At 37.3% G+C, this 22013-nt stretch overlaps 2 protein-coding genes across 7 annotated transcripts in view; one reads left to right on the top strand and one right to left on the bottom strand.

Moving 5' to 3' along the window:
- The window catches only part of Uvrag (UV-resistance associated gene), a 28033-nt gene extending 8064 nt beyond the window's left edge, over positions 1-19969 (bottom strand). The window contains exons 1-11 of one of the 4 annotated variants that reach the window (XM_071659185.1): positions 19887-19969; positions 17711-17868; positions 15626-15735; positions 13478-13648; positions 11958-12091; positions 11193-11475; positions 8803-8920; positions 7195-7312; positions 5531-5703; positions 4066-4292; positions 68-241 (exon numbers count right to left, since the gene is read on the bottom strand). In XM_071659185.1, coding sequence (XP_071515286.1) covers positions 68-241; positions 4066-4292; positions 5531-5703; positions 7195-7312; positions 8803-8920; positions 11193-11475; positions 11958-12091; positions 13478-13648; positions 15626-15672 — 1445 coding nt within the window. In that variant the 5' untranslated portion in view covers positions 15673-15735; positions 17711-17868; positions 19887-19969. Of the gene's footprint in view, positions 1-67; positions 242-4065; positions 4293-5530; positions 5704-7194; positions 7313-8802; positions 8921-11192; positions 11476-11957; positions 12092-13477; positions 13649-15625; positions 15736-17710; positions 17869-19814 lie in introns of all 4 variants that reach the window. The other 3 variants (XM_071659186.1, XM_071659187.1, XM_071659188.1) reach the window with 3 other exon arrangements.
- Cdk1 (Cyclin-dependent kinase 1) overlaps positions 1-22013 on the top strand; it is a 52467-nt gene that overhangs the window by 20084 nt on the left and 10370 nt on the right. The window contains exon 1 of one of the 3 annotated variants that reach the window (XM_071659201.1): positions 20139-20263. The exons of the other annotated variants lie outside the window; for them this stretch is intronic. The gene's annotated coding sequence lies outside the window, so the exon portion shown is untranslated. Of the gene's footprint in view, positions 1-20138; positions 20264-22013 lie in introns of those variants that run through there. 3 annotated transcript variants of the gene reach the window in all.

Below are 22013 nucleotides of genomic sequence, written 5' to 3'. Positions count from 1 at the left end.
TTGCAATGTATATAACTCTAAGCAGATTATACGAATGAATATGAAAAACATATCCTCTGTACATTACCCTGTTTGAGTAAGTTTCGACATAAGAATGCTTAAGTTTAGCAGAGTAGATCGGAGGTCTGAGGTGGGGATGCCACAATACCATCTCATCTGAGCAATATTCTTGTTCAGCAAGAATACACCATAGTTGAAGTGGAGTTTTTCCCTCTCCTTTCCACGAGTGTATAATGGAAACCTGTCGAGGAATATGAAAGTTTGAAAGATAATAAAACAAAAGGCATTCCTGTACAACATTTTATCTATAAAGGTGAATGAATAGCTTCATAATTTTTTTTTTTTTTTGCTTTGTCGCTGTCTCCCGCGTTTGCGAGGTAGCGCAAGGAAACAGACGAAAGAAATGGCCCAACCCACCCCCATACACATGTATATACATACATCCACACACGCAAATATACATACCTACACAGCTTTCCATGGTTTACCCCAGACGCTTCACATGCCCTGATTCAATCCACTGACAGCACATCAACCCCGGTATACCACATCGATCCAATTCACTCTATTCCTTGCCCTCCTTTCACCCTCCTACATGTTCAGGCCCCGATCACACAAAATCTTTTTCACTCCATCTTTCCACCTCCAATTTGGTCTCCCACTTCTCCTCGTTCCCTCCACCTCCGATACATATATCCTCTTGGTCAATCTTTCCTCACTCATTCTCTCCATGTGCCCAAACCATTTCAAAACATCCTCTTCTGCTCTCTCAACTACACTCTTTTTATTTCCACACATCTCTGTTACCCTTAAGTTACTTACTCGATCAAACCACCTCACACCACACATTGTCCTCAAACATCTCATTTCCAGCACATCCATCCTCCTGCGCACAACTCTATCCATAGCCCACGCCTCGCAACCATACAACATTGTTGGAACCACTATTCCTTCAAACATACCCATTTTTGCTTTCCGAGATAATGTTCTCGACTTCCACACATTCTTCAAGGCTCCCAGGATTTTCCCCCCCTCCCCCACCCTATGATCCACTTCCGCTTCCATGGTTCCATCCGCTGCTAGATCCACTCCCAGATATCTAAAACACTTTCCTTCCTCCAGTTTTTCTCCATTCAAACTTACCTCCCAATTGACTTGACCCTCAACCCTACTGTACCTAATTACCTTGCTCTTATTCACATTTACTCTTAACTTTCTTCTTTCACACACTTTACCAAACTCAGTCACCAGCTTCTGCAGTTTCTCACATGAATCAGCCACCAGCGCTGTATCATCAGTGAACAACAACTGACTCACTTCCCAAGCTCTCTCATCCCCAACAGACTTCATACTTGCCCCTCTTTCCAAAACTCTTGCATTCACCTCCCTAACAACCCCATCCATAAACAAATTAAACAACCATGGAGACATCACACACCCCTGCCGCAAACCTACATTCACTGAGAACCAATCACTTTCCTCTCTTCCTACACGTACACATGCCTTACATCCTCGATAAAAACTTTTCACTGCTTCTAACAACTTGCCTCCCACACCATATATTCTTAATACCTTCCACAGAGCATCTCTATCAACTCTATCATATGCCTTCTCCAGATCCATAAATGCTACATACAAATCCATTTGCTTTTCTAAGTATTTCTCACATACATTCTTCAAAGCAAACACCTGATCCACACATCCTCTACCACTTCTGAAACCACATTGCTCTTCCCCAATCTGATGCTCTGTACATGCCTTCACCCTCTCAATCAATACCCTCCCATATAATTTACCAGGAATACTCAACAAACTTATACCTCTGCGCAAAAGATGCTTGTGGCATGAGAAGAGTGGGAGGTAGGTTGATTAGAAAGGGTAGTGAGTGGTGGGATGAAGAAGTAAGATTATTAGTGAAAGAGAAGAGAGAGGCATTTGGACGATTTTTGCAGGGAAAAAATGCAATTGAGTGGGAGATGTATAAAAGAAAGAGACAGGAGGTCAAGAGAAAGGTGCAAGAGGTGAAAAAGAGGGCAAATGAGAGTTGGGGTGAGAGAGTATCATTAAATTTTAGGGAGAATAAAAAGATGTTCTGGAAGGAGGTAAATAAAGTGCATAAGACAAGGGAGCAAATGGGAACTTCAGTGAAGGGCGCAAATATGGAGGTGATAACAAGTAGTGGTGATGTGAGAAGGAGATGGAGTGAGTATTTTGAAGGTTTGTTGAATGTGTTTGATGATAGAGTGGCAGATATAGGGTGTTTTGGTCGAGGTGGTGTGCAAAGTGAGAGGGTTAGGGAAAATGATTTGGTAAACAGAGAAGAGGTAGTAAAAGCTTTGCGGAAGATGAAAGCCGGCAAGGCAGCAGGTTTGGATGGTATTGCAGTGGAATTTATTAAAAAAGGGGGTGACTGTATTATTGATTGGTTGGTAAGGTTATTTAATGTATGTATGACTCATGGTGAGGTGCCTGAGGATTGGCGGAATGCGTGCATAGTGCCATTGTACAAAGGCAAAGGGGATAAGAGTGAGTGCTCATAAAATTATAAAGATATAAATTTTGGAATATTTTATATATATTATATTATATATATCCTATGAGTCCACAGGGAAAATGAAAAACCATAAGTTCCCAAGTGCACTTTCGTGTAAGAATCACATCATCTGGGGAGATACAAGAAAGAAATATAAATCAGCTGATATACAACAAAGAGATGTAGCTAAGATGCCATTTGGTAAACATGTGATTTGGTTAACATGTAATCACATGTTTACCAAATGGCATCCTAGCAGCATCTCTTCATTGTATATCAGCTGACTCATATTTCAAGTATAATAAATAAATAATAAACAGAGGGCTAATAAAACTACTATCATAAGTAATACCACATATGGCATTACCAGACTTCAGCTGCATGTAATTCTGTCATGAGGTTGTGTCATTAGAGTATAAACTCATTAAAGAACTTCTCACTGCAAAGGAATTCACTCCTTCCTTGCAACTGATTGTAGCACACCCTTGATGCTGCAGGAACTTCTGAAGGTGGGGTACTTGGGTAATATATTAATAACACACATTGTATCTTTACTAGGAAAGCTGAAATCATACAATAGAGTGCAAAAGGCAAATCTGTATCACTTTCATGTATGAAAAGTGAGGCCCTAGGGAGGTGCTTTCAGGCAAGGCCTCCTGTTCTGGGGGCCTCGGCAGTTCAGTCAAACATCAGTTCTTTTTACCCCCCAACTCCACTGTTTTTGAAGGAATCTGTGTAAAAGTGATATCAATAACTCAAATTGCCACTTTTTGGCATTTACACCATCCAGTCATGTGAATATGTGGTGATTAATGCCTGAATCACATTAAAGCCATCAAATATGTGGCATAGTGCCAATAACCAACATAAACTGTCACAATATAAGTGTAATGGGAAACCAGTGATGTCATGTTATGAAGCAAAAAATTACATTTTCATTTCAAATCCACTGTATGGATACTCTGGGTATCAGTATTAAGTAAAGTTATTTTCCTATTATTATGTGCTTCCTTCATCCGTTTTTCATAATCTATTGCTTCTGTGTACTGTAGAGTACTTTCTTGAATTTTTTGAGTTGTACAATCCCTTAAAGAAAAAATCAATTTACAGTAAAGAAAGATCCTGTGCATTCACATAAGTAGTGGTAGTTACTGGGAAGGCTACAATATAAGTGAAAGATTAAAATAAAGGTGTGCTGATGGTAATGCACATACAGATAAGTGGGTGAAAAAGCTCAAGTTACACAGCAGGCAAAATGTAAGGAGACAACTCTGTTCACGAAGAGCATATAACAAGCCAAGCAATGACGTATGTACACAGATGGAAAGAATCTAACTTTTGTAAACAAAGATATATCATTTGGATAGCAAGACATATGCAGTGATTAGAATTTTTTATGTCAAGGAACTTGTGAATCTGGAAAACTGAAGCCAGTGTTGTAAACTCACTATAAATATGAATACAGAAAAAATTAAAATAATGCCTCAAAAGTAATGACAATTCATCTACAACATCATAAATATAATACTAACTCTCTGTCACTGTCCCGGAGCTGCAATGAAGTAGTATCTGTGATGGTGGCAAATGAACCATTGGGTTTGATAGGATAGCGTAAGGGTACATGCATCAGCTGAGACAGTAGCACAATGAGATGTGCCACAAAACCAAGCCCCACACTTAGAGTCACTTCACTGTAGCCATCGTAATTTTCTGCATCAGGCAAGTGCACTCCACAAATAAGATACCTGCCTTCCTTGTCCTGTGGAAGAAGTAAAAAAATCTTACAACTGATCACTTTTCCCTATCTTAGTAAGACAGCATCATGAACAGACAACTAAGCCTTAGAAGAAAAAAAAAAAGTTCTTGTGTGGCTTCCTGTTCTGCTTTTAAACGAAGAAAGAGGGGAGAAATCTGGCCATATACTGCCCCCCTACAACAGGCTGAAGATGAATAGCTAATATTCTTTCCCCCCCCCCTCTCCTAAAGGATAGAAAAAATATACATTGATAAAACAGAAGACACACACATGCTTTTGCTCTTAAGTTTTCTATAAAAAAGAAAAACCTGCCTAGAGGTAGAAAAGACGATATTAAAGTGGTCTCTGTAGGCAGTGTTTGATAGGTGGTATTTTTTGTCATAGGCTGCTGCCAAATGACTGACTAACTATAAATATACAAAGAACTGGTTTTGGAGTTGGTATGAGCTGAGGCAAAACAACTGTTTTAATGCAGACAACTGCTCCTAGTGCAGGGTTTCCCTTGGGAAGTTTAAGCATGAAGGTTTTGTCCTCTCTAAGGGGAAGATTCTCACTTGATAAAGGGAGGAACAATTTGTTAATTGATAATTACTGAGATTTTTTTCCATACATGTTCATAATGTCACACTTGAGCATGGTAATGCAAGGAACAGATGACTAAGCATCAGAGGAAATATCCTCACCGAGCTATAGCTCCTTCATCTGTTCCTTCTTTTGTAAAATAACACAGGAAGGCAGGATTTCCAGCTCCCCACTCCTGCCCCTTAGTCAACTTTTACACCATGGAGATATGTGGGCAGTGTTCTTTCTCCCCTATCCCCAGAGATAAATTTCTAAGAATAAATACAGTAACATATTCTGATAACTAAGTGAGGTTATGCTATGTTGGTTTAAACAGCTGTAACACTGAGAGATCCTTTCACATATAAATATATATTAACATTGTAATGTTACTAGATAGTATACAGGTTCTTAAATCTACTCAGATATAATGACTGTCAAAGTTGAAATAATTTTCACATAAATTCTGAAGTGTTTCATCAAAAAAAATTCAATAAATGTAGTGGAATCACTTTCTTAAGCCAAAATAGCTGTGTGTGCTAAAGGGGTTATTCCTTGCAAACACTTTTCAACACAAGATTCAGACAGATGTCTGCAAAAAAAATTCTGATACCCTATAATGACCAGGAATAATACATTCTCTAAGGAAGGGATTTGATGATTTCACCCTATTTACTTACTTGAGTAATTGGGTAGATTAATGGAAGATGAGCAATGAGCTGTCTCCGCCAATCACCAAGACACAAGCAAGTTTCTCGAAATTTCTCCATATCTGTGCCTGATACCTCCTGTAAACCTCTGACCTGCACCAGTTGACGGTGAAGACCCTGATAACCACCTAACAGCTCTAGCCCTGGTAACAGTAATGAAAATCGTTACAGTTAGCAAAGTACATTAAAAATTACATGGTCAACTACTGTCAACTGAACTACAGCATAGCTGCTTTTGAGGTCATTTAAAAGATAAAACTAATATACAGATTTACGTTCATGGCAAATTTATACACATCTCTTGGGTGACTTCCTGTCGGGCCCATCCCTTATCAAGACAATATCCTACTTTTTCAAACCCTTGATATGTAGTTGCATGGATCCACATGAAGCTAGCAATCTTTTCAAAACAAAGCCTATTTTTGACCTTAGCTAAGTCAAGTAGTAACTTTTCAAAATGTCTGGGTTTATATTACCCATCAAATATTGATTGAACAGTAAAACAGGGTATCTGAAACTATTGTAATCATTACCTAGGCTATATATATTCCTGAGGATATTTTTATTCAATGAGCTACATCTGGTGGATTCTCCTACATAAGTACTGTATCCTCATAATTTCAAATATGAGATCAATGATGACAGACTCAGCAATTTTGAAATGTATTTTTTGGTTTAACCCACAAGAAATGATCAAGAATGGTGTAATAATCTCTTCTGCAGTACCACTATGTTCACTCATCGAGATGTGGTTACTGAAACCATGATTCCCTGCTTTTACATCTTTGCATAGACCAGAGAGTGAGCTCTTCCAATTGTTCTCATCCCAGAACTACAAGTTCAAGAACTTATCTTGTACCCAACTCCTTTGGTATCTATGGATACATTAGAGTTACCCAAAAGAAAAAAAAGCATTGAAGAAAGGAGAGAAGGAAATTGCAATAAATCTACAAAGCACAAGACAAAAATATTTTAATGTGCTTGAACATCTTAAACACTTAATGAATATCCTGGAAGAAGGCAGAGAAGTAGAGAATATCAGTCCATGAAAGAAGACTATGAATGGCAAGACTGATGATAAAAAAAACTGGCAAAATGGGAGCCAATGCACTGAATGAGACAGTAATGATCAAAGTTAAGCACTACAATTTTTCTATCCATAGTATATATGCATAAACCTATCAGATTTAGTATCCTTTTATTCCATCTATCTATATCTCTTAAGTGGTTGGCAACGGCAATGGCAATAAAGTCACCATAACTAGAGACCTCCACTGCCACTTCTCAACCTTTAGTGCCTCACCCTTAAGAGGCCACTGGCAGAGGGCAACTCTTGTGCAGTGTTTATAGAAGCTCCTACATAATGTTCCTACCAACTACTTCTACCTACTATTCCAGCCTAAATATTCCCACCTACTACTGCTATCTACTGCCTGCAACCATTTTGCCAAAAGCAAGGGCTAGCACACAGTGCTCACCACAGGAAAATCTAGAGTTATGAAGAATGAGTTATGTGAGTTACGTGTTGTCAAGTATTATGCGTGACCAGTCAGAAAGAAAAGGCAGCTACCTAGGTCAGAGGAGTGCAACTTGTACCCTTTTACATTAACCAGTAGTATCAAATATCACACTACCTTTTTCCTGATTTTGATTATCAAGGTTGTCAGCTGACAGCTTGAGTGCACGGAGATGGTCAATCTCAGCTTCCAATTGTTCCCTGAGTAAAGCTACCTTCACTCGGCAGTCTTCAACCTGAAATTTGGTCACAACTTGCAAACAAAATGATCACACAACTCTTAAAATATCTATAGATTAACAGAAATACATATTACCCATGAAGTAACTTCCTTTACTTTATCCTGGAGATGCTTTAGAATACAATTAATAAATAGAATGTCATCTTTACCAGACTCTGCCTGCTTGAGGTCACTGTGTATGTGTAAAGTCACCTTTGGCGAGGCTGTACCAATGGGAATACAGTCTCGTAAAAGAACTTCTCACACCAAAGGGGTCTACATTTTCCTGCTACTAGAAGTAGCACAGCTTTGGGTCACAGAAACCTTCAGAAAGGTCCTGGGTAACACCAGGACTCCTTAAAAAAAAAATTGTCTTGGGATAATTATTGACAGAAACAAACACCAGCTGACCCCCTAGGGAATACTGAGGTTGTCTGTGATGCCAAAAGGTATACTACAGTGCACAGTATGAGGAAAGTACAAGACCAAATAAATGACAGAGGAGAAAACTCTGTCTACTTCACAGCTACAGAGGCACAACAATGTCAGCAGTGAACTTTAGGTGAACTTAGGTGAAGTAACTGTTAGACCAGAATGTATGAAACGTGTTGCTTTAAACTACTATTGTTAGCAAGTCGTCCCATATACCAACAATCATATAAGAGAAACTTCTTTGTCTCATTTGAAGTATCTATTACTATGGGTGAAACAGGACAGAGGTAGTTTTAAAAGGATACTTATATCAAGTGCCAATGCTTTGACATCTTTGAATACCTGTACTCAATCACCTCTTTTCTAGGCTACATAAAATACAGTCACCTATACAGCCCTCACAGGATTCCTTTTTCAGTCTAAATATAATTGTAAGCTGCACATATCCATTCTATGACTTTTTTCAAGTAGAGTGGCCAAATCTAAACACACTATTCACTTGGGGACACATCAGTATATTATAAAGAGTAGGAATAAATATCTCACCCTTGATATTAAATGTCCTACATACAAAATTTGTTTTTAACAGCTTCTAAACACTGCTTACTTGGATTTAAGTCATCAGAGATTATCACAACTAAGTCATTTTCCTCATCTACTACATATAAATCACACAGGAACATATTGGGGGTTATCACAACAAAGTCTTCCTCATCTAGTACATATAACTCAACACAGGAGCATATTAAGGGTTAAGGAAATTATTCTTAGGCTTCCATTTGATTTCTTTTCTACATTTCAAAGTAGTGTAGTGTCACTTACAGAATTTCACTGCACTTATGCAAAATTGTTTAACTACCATATTTAATCCATCCATAACCATTAACCCATTGCCACAAACATAGGGTGCATCAAGTGCATAAAAACATGCATCTTTTGTAGAAATTAATTCTCCAGAACTAAGGATCACTGAGGATCTCAAACCAAGCCCTAAAGGCTGACAAATAACAATGAAAGTCAACTTTCTACAGCTAAAAAGATGTAGAATATTAGAAGCACACACTTACTCCTTACCTGCATTGCTAAAAGCTCAGTCCGTGATGTCCTGGTTACCCCATGATGTTCAAGTACCTGGCAAGTCTCCTGACATCTCAATTCCTGCTGTCGCTGAGCTCGCTTCATGCTATGCAGCCTGGATGTGAGAAAATAATTAGATTACTGGATAGTTAAATAGTGTAAAGGTATATAAGTGCTAAGAGGGGCAGCTAATGGGATGTCTGATCACTTCCTGGTGGTGGTGAGGGATAAAGTTTGTACAAGCAATAGTAAAAGATGCAATGACATGGGTGGGAAGAGGGTGGTGAAAGCTTGGAAAACGTGAGAGTAATAAAACCAGTGGCAGGAAATGGGAAATACTAAGGAAAGCAGTGTGTAAGAAAGGGTAGCAATTAGTAGGATGAGAAAGTTTTGTTGTTCATGAAAGAGAAAACACAGATGCATGGGCATTACCAGCAAGGAAGGAGTGTGATGAATTGGGGATTTACATGAGGAAGTGGGAGGTCAAGAGGAAGGAGGTGCTGAAAAAGAGGGCATGTGAAAGTTGGGGTGAAAGAGCACCAGCAAAGCTCTGGAAAATTAAAAAAAGGATGTTTTAGCAGGTAGTGAATACTGTAAAGAAAGCAAAAGAACAAATCAGAGCATTAGTGAAGGGAGCAAATGGAGAAGTAGTAACAAGCAAAGAATAGATGATGATGAGATTGGGTAATATGAGGGCCATTTAATGTGTTAGATGTGAGGGAGGCATATGTGGTGCATTTGGGATGAGGTATAAGAAGGAAGAGAGTAATCGTCGGGAGTCTGGTGAAAAGATAAGAGACAGTAAAAGCTCTGCATAAGGTGAAGTGTGGAAAAGCAGCTACAGTGGAAAGGACTGCAGTCAAATTTCTTACAAAAAGGGATAATAGTGTTGTGTAACTGATTAGTTAGCTAAGATTTTCAAAACAAATTTGGCTCAAAGTGAGGTGCCTGAAGGTTGGTGGAATGCCTGTATAATACAAGGTGTAAAGGGAAGGGGAACAAAAGCAAATGTTTGAATTACACAAGTATACCTGGTGATTGAGAGGGTGGTGGCATACACAAAACATCAGACTGGGGAGGAACAGCGTGGCTCCATAGGTAGTAGAGGATGTGTTGATCAGGTGCTTGATTTGAAGAATTTGTGTGAGAAATACTTAGAGAAAGAGAAAAATTTGTACATGTTATTTCTGGAGTTCACCATAAATGGCTTTCATCAGTTATGGAGACTTTTTTGCCATGGCCACCCCCATCAGGGAGTTCCCAAAGGGAATGAGTGTACTGGAAGCAAAGAGTACAGAAGAGAAAATGTTTCAAGGTGAAGGTGGGTCTGTGACATGTGGGTGTGATTCCATCACAGCTATTTAAACTGTTTATGGACAGGTTGAAGAGGGAGGCATATGTGAGGTCTTGAAATGAGTGGTGGGTTTGTAGTTTACTAGGGGTGGAGGCACCATGGAGGAAAGTAATTTCTTGCTGCATATGGCATGGCTCTGGTGGCAGACTCATGAGAAACTGCACAAGTCGCTGTCTCACTTGAAAGAATGTGCAAAAGGAGAACATTAGAGTGAATATAATGTCAGCAAGAAAGTGGAACAAGTTGATTGGACCATGAGTTTGAATGTGGAGAACCTAGGGGAAGTACAGTGTTTTAACTACATGAGACTGGACACTGAAACGAATGGAACCACTGGAGCTGAATTAAGCCATGGAGTAGGTGAGTGAATGAAGGTCTTGGCACACTGATGGTGTGTGGGCAAAGATTGTTTGGTTTGATGGTATTAGTGGTCCCAACAGTGTTGTGTAGATGTGAGGCAAGGGCCTTATAAAATAAAAAGTATGGAAAAGGTTGGATGTGTTGGAAATGAAATGTCTTAAAATGCTATGTGGTGAGAGGAGGGTTGATCAAATAAGAAATAATTGAATAAGAGAAAGGTGTGATAGTAAGAGGAGTATGTATGGGTGAGCTGAAGAGGGTGTGCTGAGATAGTTTGGATATAATGAAAGGATGAGTGAGGAGAGGAAGACTAAGAGGGTACACATGTCGAAAGTGGAGGGAACAAAGAAAAGAGAGAAATCAAGGAGGAGGTGGAAGAAGGGAATGAACTATGCTTTGATGGGTCAAGACCTGAACATACTGCAGGGTGTGAAGCACAAAAATCTAGAGTTACGAAGAATAAGTTACATGTTGTCAGGTGTTATGTGTGACAAGGAGATTGTATGTTTGTGGATAGGGACAGAATACAAGCAGTCCATGTCTGGGTGAGGCAGAAAGAAGACAGTTGCCAGGGTCAATGGAGTGCAACTTGAGAACCCAGAAGACATTAGAAACTGGGGACAAAAAAAAAAAAAAAAAAAAAAATTGCAGATGATGTTACTGACAAACTGACCTTGATAGGGCACTGACTGTATAACAGCGCTTTGTTTCTGACAGAGGTAATGAAAACCCATATCGAAGTAGTGGTGATTTCTCGAACTGGGGATGTTGATAGTTCCCTGGTGCAGTGTAGAAATTTTGTCGTAATTTGAAAACTAAGGTATTTGGCTTGTACTTTTCATGATCATAAGGCAAGACTGCACCAATTGGAATGAGGCCATTGAAGTGTACTCCCCATGAGGTTATTAGCTGTGCACTTTCACCCTCTGGTTTGAACCACAACCGAATCAAGACACCTGTTAAAAATGTAAGCTTGCATCAACTAAAAAAGAAAAATCATGTTAAGAATATAAATATCTAGAGTAATAACACTATATGAAGGAGTACCTGGCAGGAATAGCTGGACATGTTACAGATATATGTATTTTTCTTTAGTAGACTACTTAACTGCTTTGGAGGTTTTGCATAAAATCTCTTCATATTCAGAAGTTAGCTAGTACAATAAATCTAATGACAGACTTTAGTACACACAAAACTTTGCATGAAATTTCTTTATCTCCCACTGCCAATCTCATTACAGCTATACAAGTTTCAGTTCATGTTAACATATCAATCTTTTTCGTTTCCTTTAAAGAATATTACCTTTCTCATTTCGATTATCAACATTCAGTCTTCCTAAAACTGCAACTCCCATCAATAGCTTCATTTTAGGCACTTGATTACTATATACTTAATGCAAACATTTTATATGAATTATTTTGTAATGCTTATAACCTACCCTTGAGTGATCGCAGATTTACGGGATTTATATTTTCAGGTTCTATTTCCTTCCAATTTGGATTTGTAGTGCTCTGAAGTTCACTTGAAAATATTTCTTCTTTATTTGATGGCGCATGAAGGGAGAAGTAATAGCTGAAAAATAAAGTACTGCTAATTAGCCTGCATGTTCACATTAAAGTAAGGGTTTCATGATACATGATTCCACTGGTATTCTATCAACCTCTCACTCTAGCTCTGTTCTCAAACAAAAGGGAAAGCAATAACCAATTAAAAAAAAAAGAAGAAAAAAACTAGTAAGAGGAAGAGGAAATTACTGAATATGAATAAAACTAAAATTATACATATGCTCAACTCATGCCTTCCTACACGATCCCTAATTCATGTGCAATCCCTTTGTAAACTACAGTATTAGTCAGCCAAAAACTGGTAAGTATAAAAGCAGGCTAATTAATTGTGAATAAGATTACTGTGGAAACCAAAACTAAGAGGTTCTGAATCATGTTACATCAAGTTAGTGTATCAATTTTCATTTGCTCCATTTACGAATGTGCTCACCTAATACACTGTATTTCTTGGCGAGGCTTGTGACTCACCCCTCTTCAAAGTTTTTAGTAATTCCTTTGGTTATAATTGCTGATACATCCTTTGGGGTCTAAAATTTGTTCACTAGATCTAATAATATATAATCAAAAAAGGTTTATTGAACTCAAGCAGCCATTCACTGAAAATATGGAGCTGAAGAGTTACATAACTGGGAGGTCATAATAGTTACTTGCAAACTATTCACAAAGGAGATTAAGATCAAGGTAGAGACAGATAATTCTATGCTTTGGAAAAGCACATCAGAAGTCCATCTACATAGTACAGAAAGTTTTAAAGAGCAATTTTACGGCTTGTACATTGTACATTCAGTGGTGATTTGTAGAATATAACATGATATAAAGTTTCATATTGGATGAATTGCAGACATACATTATGTATTTGATGGTTAACAATAAGTAATGTAAACTTTCACACTTGTTGAACTACAATAATACTTTAACATACATTATATATTTAATGGTGAACATAAGTAATAAATATTTTCAAATTGATTATGTTACAGGAATACAGTAGCCGACATACACATAACTATGGTAAAACTAAGCTATCTGCTTGCTTAGCTTTGCACTTCTTCATGGTCTGTTTATGACATTCACAGCAGTTGGTATAGGGCAATTCTTGTATCTGTATGAGCACTGGTTGGCACAAGATGATTGTGGTGATGGACATTAGTCAGTGGAGATTAATCTTGTTGTTTACACCAGGCAATTGCCCCTCTGACCCTCAAGGGACTTTAAATGGTCAGAGAGGCAACCACTGCTCCAATATAGGCCTCTTCAAAGACTGTCATGGAGTGAGTTACTGATTCACCTGTCCACATTCATTTGAAGGGTCAAGTAATTAGGTGCAAAAAAATTAACTAACAAAAGGAAGCAGAAAGAAAAAATAAAAGCCTTTCATACTTGGCGATCATACCCTAATGTTGCAGGGGGCCGAGGCTGCTTTGATGGGAGGGGACAAGCAGGAACTGGGACAGGATGGTTCCTATGCCCCTGAAGATTTCTTCCCACCACCTGTGAAAGATGTCGCAAGCGTATGGCATATTGGTAGGACCATAGCTGTACTACTTGCTGCTGAACACTGACCCTGTTGGGAAACATCAGTAGTTAATTTCAAATCCCCAATAAAAATCAATCATGATAAAATATAAGCAACAGAGAAAATAATACAGTAGCCTTTTTAATCTTTAAAGTATATAAAATGTAAATATTTTCATGAAGGTTGTTGATCTGCGGCAGGGGTGTGTGATGTCACCATGGTTGTTTAATACGATTACGGATGGAGTGCTGCAGGAGGTAAATGTAAGAGTCTTGGAGAAAGGGGTGATTATGTAATTTGTAAAGGATGAGAAGGCCTGGAAAGTGAGTCAATATTTGCTGATGAAACAGCATTTGTGGTAGATTCGAATGAGAAACTGCAAAACTTGGTGACTGAGTTTCTAAGAGTGTGTGAGAGGAGGAAATTGAGAGCAAATGTGAATAAAAGCAAGGCTTTTAGGTACAGAAGGGTTGAAAGACAGGTTAGTTGAGTTATAAGTTCAAATAAAGAAAAATTGGAGGAAGTGAAGTGTTTAAACTACTTCGGAGAGTACATAGCAGCAAATGGAACATGGGCACAAAAGTGACTCACAGGGGGGGGGAGAGAGAGAGAGAGAGAGAGAGAGAGAGAGAGAGAGAGAGAGAGAGAGAGAGAGAGAGAGAGAGAGAGAGAGAATGAAGGATCTGGGAGTGCTGAAGAATTGGTTGCAAGAGAGACTGTTTTCTGGAAAGGGAAAATGGGTATATTTCAAAGTATAGTAGTCCCAAAAAATCATAGGGATGCAAGGCTGTGCCAAAGATGGTGAATGTGCTGGAAGTGAAATGTTTGAGGACAACATTTGGTGTGAGGTGGTTTGATTAAGTAATGAAAGGATAAGACAGTTATGGTAATACAAAGAAAATGTGGTTGAGAGAGCTAAAGAGGGTGTGCTGAAATGATTTGGACACATGGAGAAAAATGAGTGAGGACTGAGAGGATACGTGTGTCAGAACTGGAGGGAACAAGGAGAATGAGGAGACCAAACTGGAGATGGAAGGAGAGAAAAAAATATTTTGAGTAACTGGGACCTGAGTAAGCAGGAGGGTGAAAGGGGTCGACATATTGTTGATGGACTGAATCAGGGCATGTGGAGCATCCGGGGTAAACCATGGAAAAGTCTGTGGGGCCTGTTTGCGGATAAGTAGATGTGGTTTCCCAGCATTTCATGTGACACTTACAGAATGGATGTGAGCAAATGAGGCCTTTTTTCATCTGTTCCCAGCTGGTGCTACCTTGCTAATGCAGGAAACAGTGCTCAAGTTGAAAATAAAATGTAAGTGTTAATTTTTATGTAAATGTGTAAACAGTATTCCTAAAAATAGTTATAAATATAATTTAGTGATTCTGAGTAATGAGACTCATCCTAACCCACCTCCACCAACAACCCACTGCCTCCTTACACTGGAGGATTTAGGCACTGCATCAGGACTATATAATGGCCATAAAATTTGTCTTTTTCACTCTTTTGTACATCATCCTTTAATTTTGAAATATTGAATGCAGATAAGGTGTAACTAGCACAAACCTACAGAGTTTGTGCTAGTTTAAGGGTGGCTTGGGAAGACATTCGTTTGGTGCACATTGTCTTTACAATGTGTATATGTTTTGTCATTCTGTTAAAGTCTTGTTTAGCGGGGGTGGGATTTGAAAGTACAAGTTGTTGAATTGTGAAGGAGAAAGCTTTAAATTTTTTACTTGTAAGCTGGTTAAGAATTTGGATTTTTTTGGTGTTTTTTTTTTGTGCTTCATGGCAGGTGGTTGTCCAGACTTAGTATACAGCATGTTGGCATCATTTGCTTTTGTTTCAAGATGTATATGCCTAGATGGAACTAAAATGTCGGCCAGGTGTTCTTCAAATGTAGTTGTGAGCTTAAGTCTACACTGGTCAAAACAGGTAATAGTCTGTTTTTGAAAACAAGTACAGTTATTCAGTGAAAAGATATACAGTAAACATTTCTTTAATCTATCTTTGTTACTACTCCTCACCTTACATGGTCTGGCTCATCTGCAGATAAATTTGCTGCTGCCTCCATTATCAAACCTGATTAGGCAAAACAGGTTTCCATTCTAAGGAGAACAAGAGAGAATGATTTTCCCTGAAAAGATAAAACAGTCTCACTAAAGTGTTTCTTTACAGTTCTTCTGTGCTAAAATCCTTTTATTCATTACCATGAATTATTGTTGTCCCAATGAGTTTTGTTCTATACGTTTTTACACATTACAGAGCTATGGTGCATTACACAACTGGTCTGGATTCATTTCTATATCATCTACTAATCTCAATTCTTAACTCTTGCCAGTGCATTCAATATTTCTAAGGTTAAACAGCACAGCACATTTGCATTCATTTTCAAAAGAAATTTTAGAATAGTCAGGGTCAGCACATTTCCTCCTTCTGAGCTCTATAGAGCAACACAAATGCTCTTACCGAGGCTTCTTACCAGAAATAAAGTCAGAAAAAGAGAAAATATCCCTTTTCACTTTGGGATCTACATCACTGTAAGCATTCAAGTTACCTATATGTTCAAACTTCCGCAGTGAGACTAGTAAAATGAAAAACCCATGGTGAGACTAAAACATTGAAAAATTTCAGAGTTTGAAATATAACTAAAATGATAATAAATAGTGATAATTCACTAAAAGTCAGTCTGTTTGTATATATATACTTGAGTAAGTTCACCTCAATCTTCAATCCTCAGTTAAGTTGATAAATTAGTAATTTCAGTAAGTCTTATCAAAATCTAATTTGGCTTTGCAGAGGAAATTATTGTGAACAATATTTCAGTGCACACTAAGTGATGGAAGAAGAAAAGTGACCATGACTAGGTAATGAAAAAAACAAAAGTTACCACTTAATCTTTGAATAAGGACAGAGGATTAGTAACCTTCTCTTGTCTGAACAAATCCAGCACAATACAGCAAAGCTAATGATTAATAGCTAAATATTAATGTAAGAGTGTTACTGGACTCTGTCTGCTTATGGTTACACTAAAAGTGAAAAAGTTCATCTTCTGTGAAGCTGTATCACCAGTAGATAAACAAGAATATGATCTTGTTGAGGACTTCTTGCTCCAAAGGACCCCGTCATTTCCCTGCCTCTGACTGTAGCACAGCACTGATGTTTCAAGAGCCACATAAAAGGGGCCCTGAGGTTATGTCATAATAAAATAATAATGATATAACTGTATGGACATTAAACTTTGATGCCAAATTTAATTCCACCTGCAAATCTCTGTTAAGAATAAGGAAAATGGTCAATCTCACCATGATGGAAGCCACAAACACAAGCACAAGGATGAATAATTTCATTCCACTGACAAACTGAAAACACTGGAAACAACTGAAAGGAGTACCCTAACCATGCCAAACTAAAAGTACACACAATTCATAAAAACTGATTGTCAGTATTTAAAGTAATTAGGTCTAGAATGTTGTATATGTACTTGGACCCATGAAACAATGAATAAATCAACCATGGTTCATGCAAATCCAGCAAGATTCAGCAAACTAGAGATCAGATGTCCAAATAAATTAATGTAAAAATAAGTTAGTGTCAATACAATCTAACATTTAGCAAAGTTTGTGACGAGAAAACAACTGGGATATAAACATGATTAGTCCTGTTTATGCAAATCATCATCATTATTATCATTATAATTATAATAATAATAATTATCATCATTATTAGTATTATTAGTATTATTATTGTTTCTTGTTTTTATAAAGTAAATATTTAAACATAAGCAAAACAATACATACATACGATATTCAAAAACTCAGAATGTAAACATAAACACCATAGTTAAAGTTGAGAGATATTTGGTTCTCAATCTGGGCTCAACAGAAAGAATGGTATTGATAATCTGAAAAACTTGTAATCTGAACACTGCTTGGTCCTAAGGAATTCAGACTGGAGATCTTTTCCCCACATCTAATACTGTAATAAACCAATACCTAAGCAAAAACTAAGATGTGAGCTAAGTTAGCTGATTTTCATAAAAGGTGGTGAATTTTACAATGGAAAACGGTGATGCTGTAGTGTTATGTTAGGATGCACAAACAAATATATACCTTCTTGATTACAATATTTTTCGTCAATGTGTGAGCGTAGCTGAGGCTGCTTCAAGTTTACACTATCTAGGATATGCAGTCGCCTACACCTTTCAGTCCTCTCCAGTCTTCTCAGTTTCTCTTCAAAAAGTTGTTCCATTTCTTCCTTACTTCAGAGCCTTTAGAGAAAAAAATTACTTATGCCATCCTCTGGCAATATCAAGTCATGTGTCTCCTGGGATGACTGAAAATAAATTTTCTGAAGATGGATCGATTTCTGCACTAAGAAAGACAAGAAGCCTGAAAAACATGCTGCTTAGCAGTCCTGTCTAGTCAAGGCAGCTGGATCCTAATATGAAAAGCCCAACAGCCAAACTATTCCAAACAAAGCATCTACTATTCACCATGTTAATTACCACATATCAGCTTAATAAAAAAAATCTTGAGTGACCTGAACATTAGATAACCATCAGAAAATGGATTGGTAAAAGCAGACCAGCACCACCAGTCCCACACATCATGATGGATGAAAAGCTGAAGCATGTCTTGCAAGCTTCTATCAGTGCAGGTATTAATTTCTTCATTTGAAACTACTCGTACTTTCTCAACAGAAACCTGTTTTTTTACAATCAAACACTTAAAGGATACAAGATAGGACACAAGAAAGACATGCATATGAGGGTTAACACTTTCTAACTAAAACTGTATGCCTGCAGTTGTTTCCATTGAGACAAACAATTCAGATTATAGGTGATTAATGGTGAAACATATATTAAGGCCTGTAAAATCCCAATATCCTTTGTATCTGATATCTTGGAAAGTTGAATGACTCAGACACTTGTGGCTGGCTTTAGAGTACCAATTGGCTACTCGTATATCAGTCTGAGCCATCTGATGGTAGTCTTAAATCAGATTTACTTACTGTATGGTAGCCCACAGTATTACAGAATCCTCTTCTACAGATAACAGCTTCTAAAATTTACAAAATAGCAGGTGGGAATGATTATAGTTTACAACTCTATTCAAGCCTTTGTGAAGACCTGATCACTGACTTGCAGATCTTAACCTTCACGACATTGAAAGCCATCCAGAAACAGGCAAATTCCCTCATTCACATGTTCTTCCTGATACTTACTGTAAATAAAAATTATGTAGATGCTAAGATCATAATTCTATATTACGTGATTCATATTAAAAATCTTTATTCTCATGCCTCTATTACTGAGCCTTTAACACCAAGTGATACATGAAAGATCAAGTCATAAGCAATTAGGAAATGCTATTCAGTGCACTCTTTATGCTTAATAATCCAGAGGTGATTTTGACTATTGCAATTAGATGCATTTTTTTTATTTTGAGGAAGTGGTGAGGACTATGTAGGTCATGAAAAAATGTAGGGAGAAGTGATTGAATATTTCCAGAATTAAACAAAGACTTTATATGACTACTCCAAGCATCTATAACTTACCTTATTTTCAAGGTTAATGAAAAAATATATCATGTTATGGTATCATTAGTATTCAGTTGCCATGGGGTTTATGCAATGAATTTGTTGTGTTACTTTGTTTTTGATTCTTCTCAGTGCAGCAGCGGGTACACAATGGTAAAGACTAGTATATTCTTAATGTAGCTCTCAGTCTCTAAATAGTGTATTTTTTCAGTGATTTTATTGATTTACAGTTGTACTTCACTCGCAAACACCCCACATTGTACTGTCATAGTTATCCCTACTGCCGTTGTATATAAGAATGATGTTCCAAATCACTTCCACCATGTATAAAACGTCCGCGGATATACGAATATGCTATATCCATAATAATATTCTGTGATCGGCCCAAACTGGAACTTAAGTCCTTCAATCCTTAGGTGTCCGGACCTGTGGCATGAATCATTCATCAAGCTATCAAATATAATTTAGTTCTTGTGCATTAAGCTACATATACAGTTAATTATCTTAAGTAGTTGTGCATCAATATATGATCATTTGGTAATCATCAAATAGTCCGTATAATTCATAATTCGAAGCTAATCAGCACTTGATAACAATATCTTATATTACCGCCCACATCAAAACAAACCCCAATTCATCTTGTGACATGGCTCACTATTCCATTCACACACTCACAACCTTCCATTAGCTCTTCTGGAGTACAGACTCATCAATATGCGAACATTCATGAAGAACATGGTGATTTACAGGTATGTGGTGCCATAATCCAACAAGTCTTCTTCAGGTTTGTTGTGGTTCTCCCATCTGATCTCGTGACGTCACAACTGACATTCATTACCATCAACAGATTAAACTATTAAAATCAGGAGTAAATGATCACAGTTTAACTATTATCTGTCAGTTTTTAACTATAACGATGATATTGATGGATTTGTTTGTTGTTTAGTATAATGTTGATAGGTATAAAGAAAGAACCATTAGAGAATTGTCAGCACTTTTTTGTGATTGGTTGAAGAATGAAAACAAAGTCGCTGATTGGCTGCTTGTACCCGGCCTTGTGATTGGCAGGTTTGGACAAGGAGTTGAGGGACGTACTTGATTTTGTCTTGTAATATCACTCATAAGTAAGTTAATTGGGTTCATTTCGTTATACTGCAATGACACAGGTTAGGCTTAACGGTAGTCCATTATATGGTAAATGTAAATTATAATGTAAGGTGGCTGAATAAGTCCTGTAGGGTTTAATTGTTTAGTTCGTTAATACCGTTGTTTCGCCAGCAATTTACATGGGTCTTGAAAAATTGGCGGTTATTGTCAAACTTAGGTTAAAAATGATGAACACTAAGGATTATGCATGGTAATGTGTAAAGGAGGGAAATATATTAGGTGTTTATGAATAAAGAGACGAAGTAGACGTTGCTGAGGCTACTTGGAGACTTTATTGTGGAGATATACTCGGAGATTATTTTTATGATTATACTCTACAAAAAAAAAAGGTTATGCTTCATATCGGGAGTTTATTGCTTCACCCAAAGATATACAACAGTTTAGATATGATCTTTGATTTGTCATGTTTCAAGTGAAATGTAAGTTAACGATATGTTAATGCATTGGCGTTCCTGAATGATGAATTTTCCTCGATATGGATTTATAAACATCCATTTTTTTTAATAGAAAATGTATTTTAACTTTTCCCTTTAACTCTCAGCCACACGTATCACGACATACTCCATCCATCCGTTGTTTTTCACTTCCAATTTTCCTTCAGTTTGTTTATAGAACAACATTCTCAGTCATCCTTCAAGCATGTCATTTCACCATACTCGTCTTGATTTTCCTTCCAGCAACCTAGTGTTCCACCCCTCGTGGTCAGGAGAGTTGGAATTGACCCCATCAACAAATTGCATATTTACAAACTTTCATTTCATCCGTATCCCATTTGGTCTTTCTCGGTGCCAACTTATAGTTCCTTACATCATCACCCCTTTTGATATCCATTTTTTCTTTGCTATTAAGATTACATCAACAGAACATACTGTAGTGTTTGGACTTTGTTTTGCCTTTAATATTTGTTTCACTTCACTTTATTTGCATTCCCATTCTGTTTATCTCACTTCTAGGCAACCATACATATTTTCTCAGTCTTAGTTATTTAGCATAACATATGCTTTCTGTTATGAAAAACAAACCCAGTTATTCTAAGTAAAAATCATTCACTTTCCATCAGTGTCCCAGCACGTAACTGCACAGTTGATATTTTCTCTCTCTAGGCAATTTTTATTGTTACATACCTTTTAAAAAAATTTTACCAAATGTATTTTTATTTTTCAACTTCTCTCAAAATCCATCCTGTTAATCTCTCACTTTACAACTAGTAATCATTTTAGGTTTGTCAGTGACTACTGAACACTTTTGCAACTCTGTTTAATGGTTGATCACCAAATAGTTTTTACCGTTCTTTTATATATTTTGCCTTTGTACCACAGTACAATCACTATTTGTCTATATATTTGATTTGTAATATTAATTTCTAGACCTTGAACATAATGCATGCAAAGATCCCTGCAACTCATACTGGGTAACTCTTACCTTTGCAGTGGTTTGTTCTTTTTTCCTCCCTTCAGATAATGTTTTCTTATGTGGCTACATATAAGTTCTGTACACATTTACAGATTACTCTACCTCTTGTCTATGTGAGCAGTTTTAAGATCACAGTATAAACTTGTTGTAAAGTTATGGTGACATTACATATTCTGTTATTCATCAGGAGCTTTGCTTTCGGGAAATAAGTCAGGTTAGCCATAAGTACAGGACTCCTCTGCCACAAATGTTGCACTTCACAAAAAAAAAAGATATTTTTAAAGTTTTTAAAGT

Source organism: Panulirus ornatus, chromosome 67, assembly GCF_036320965.1.
Source record: "Panulirus ornatus isolate Po-2019 chromosome 67, ASM3632096v1, whole genome shotgun sequence".
Taxonomy (NCBI): domain Eukaryota; kingdom Metazoa; phylum Arthropoda; class Malacostraca; order Decapoda; family Palinuridae; genus Panulirus; species Panulirus ornatus.
This window is presented reverse-complemented; position numbering and strand designations above follow the sequence as displayed.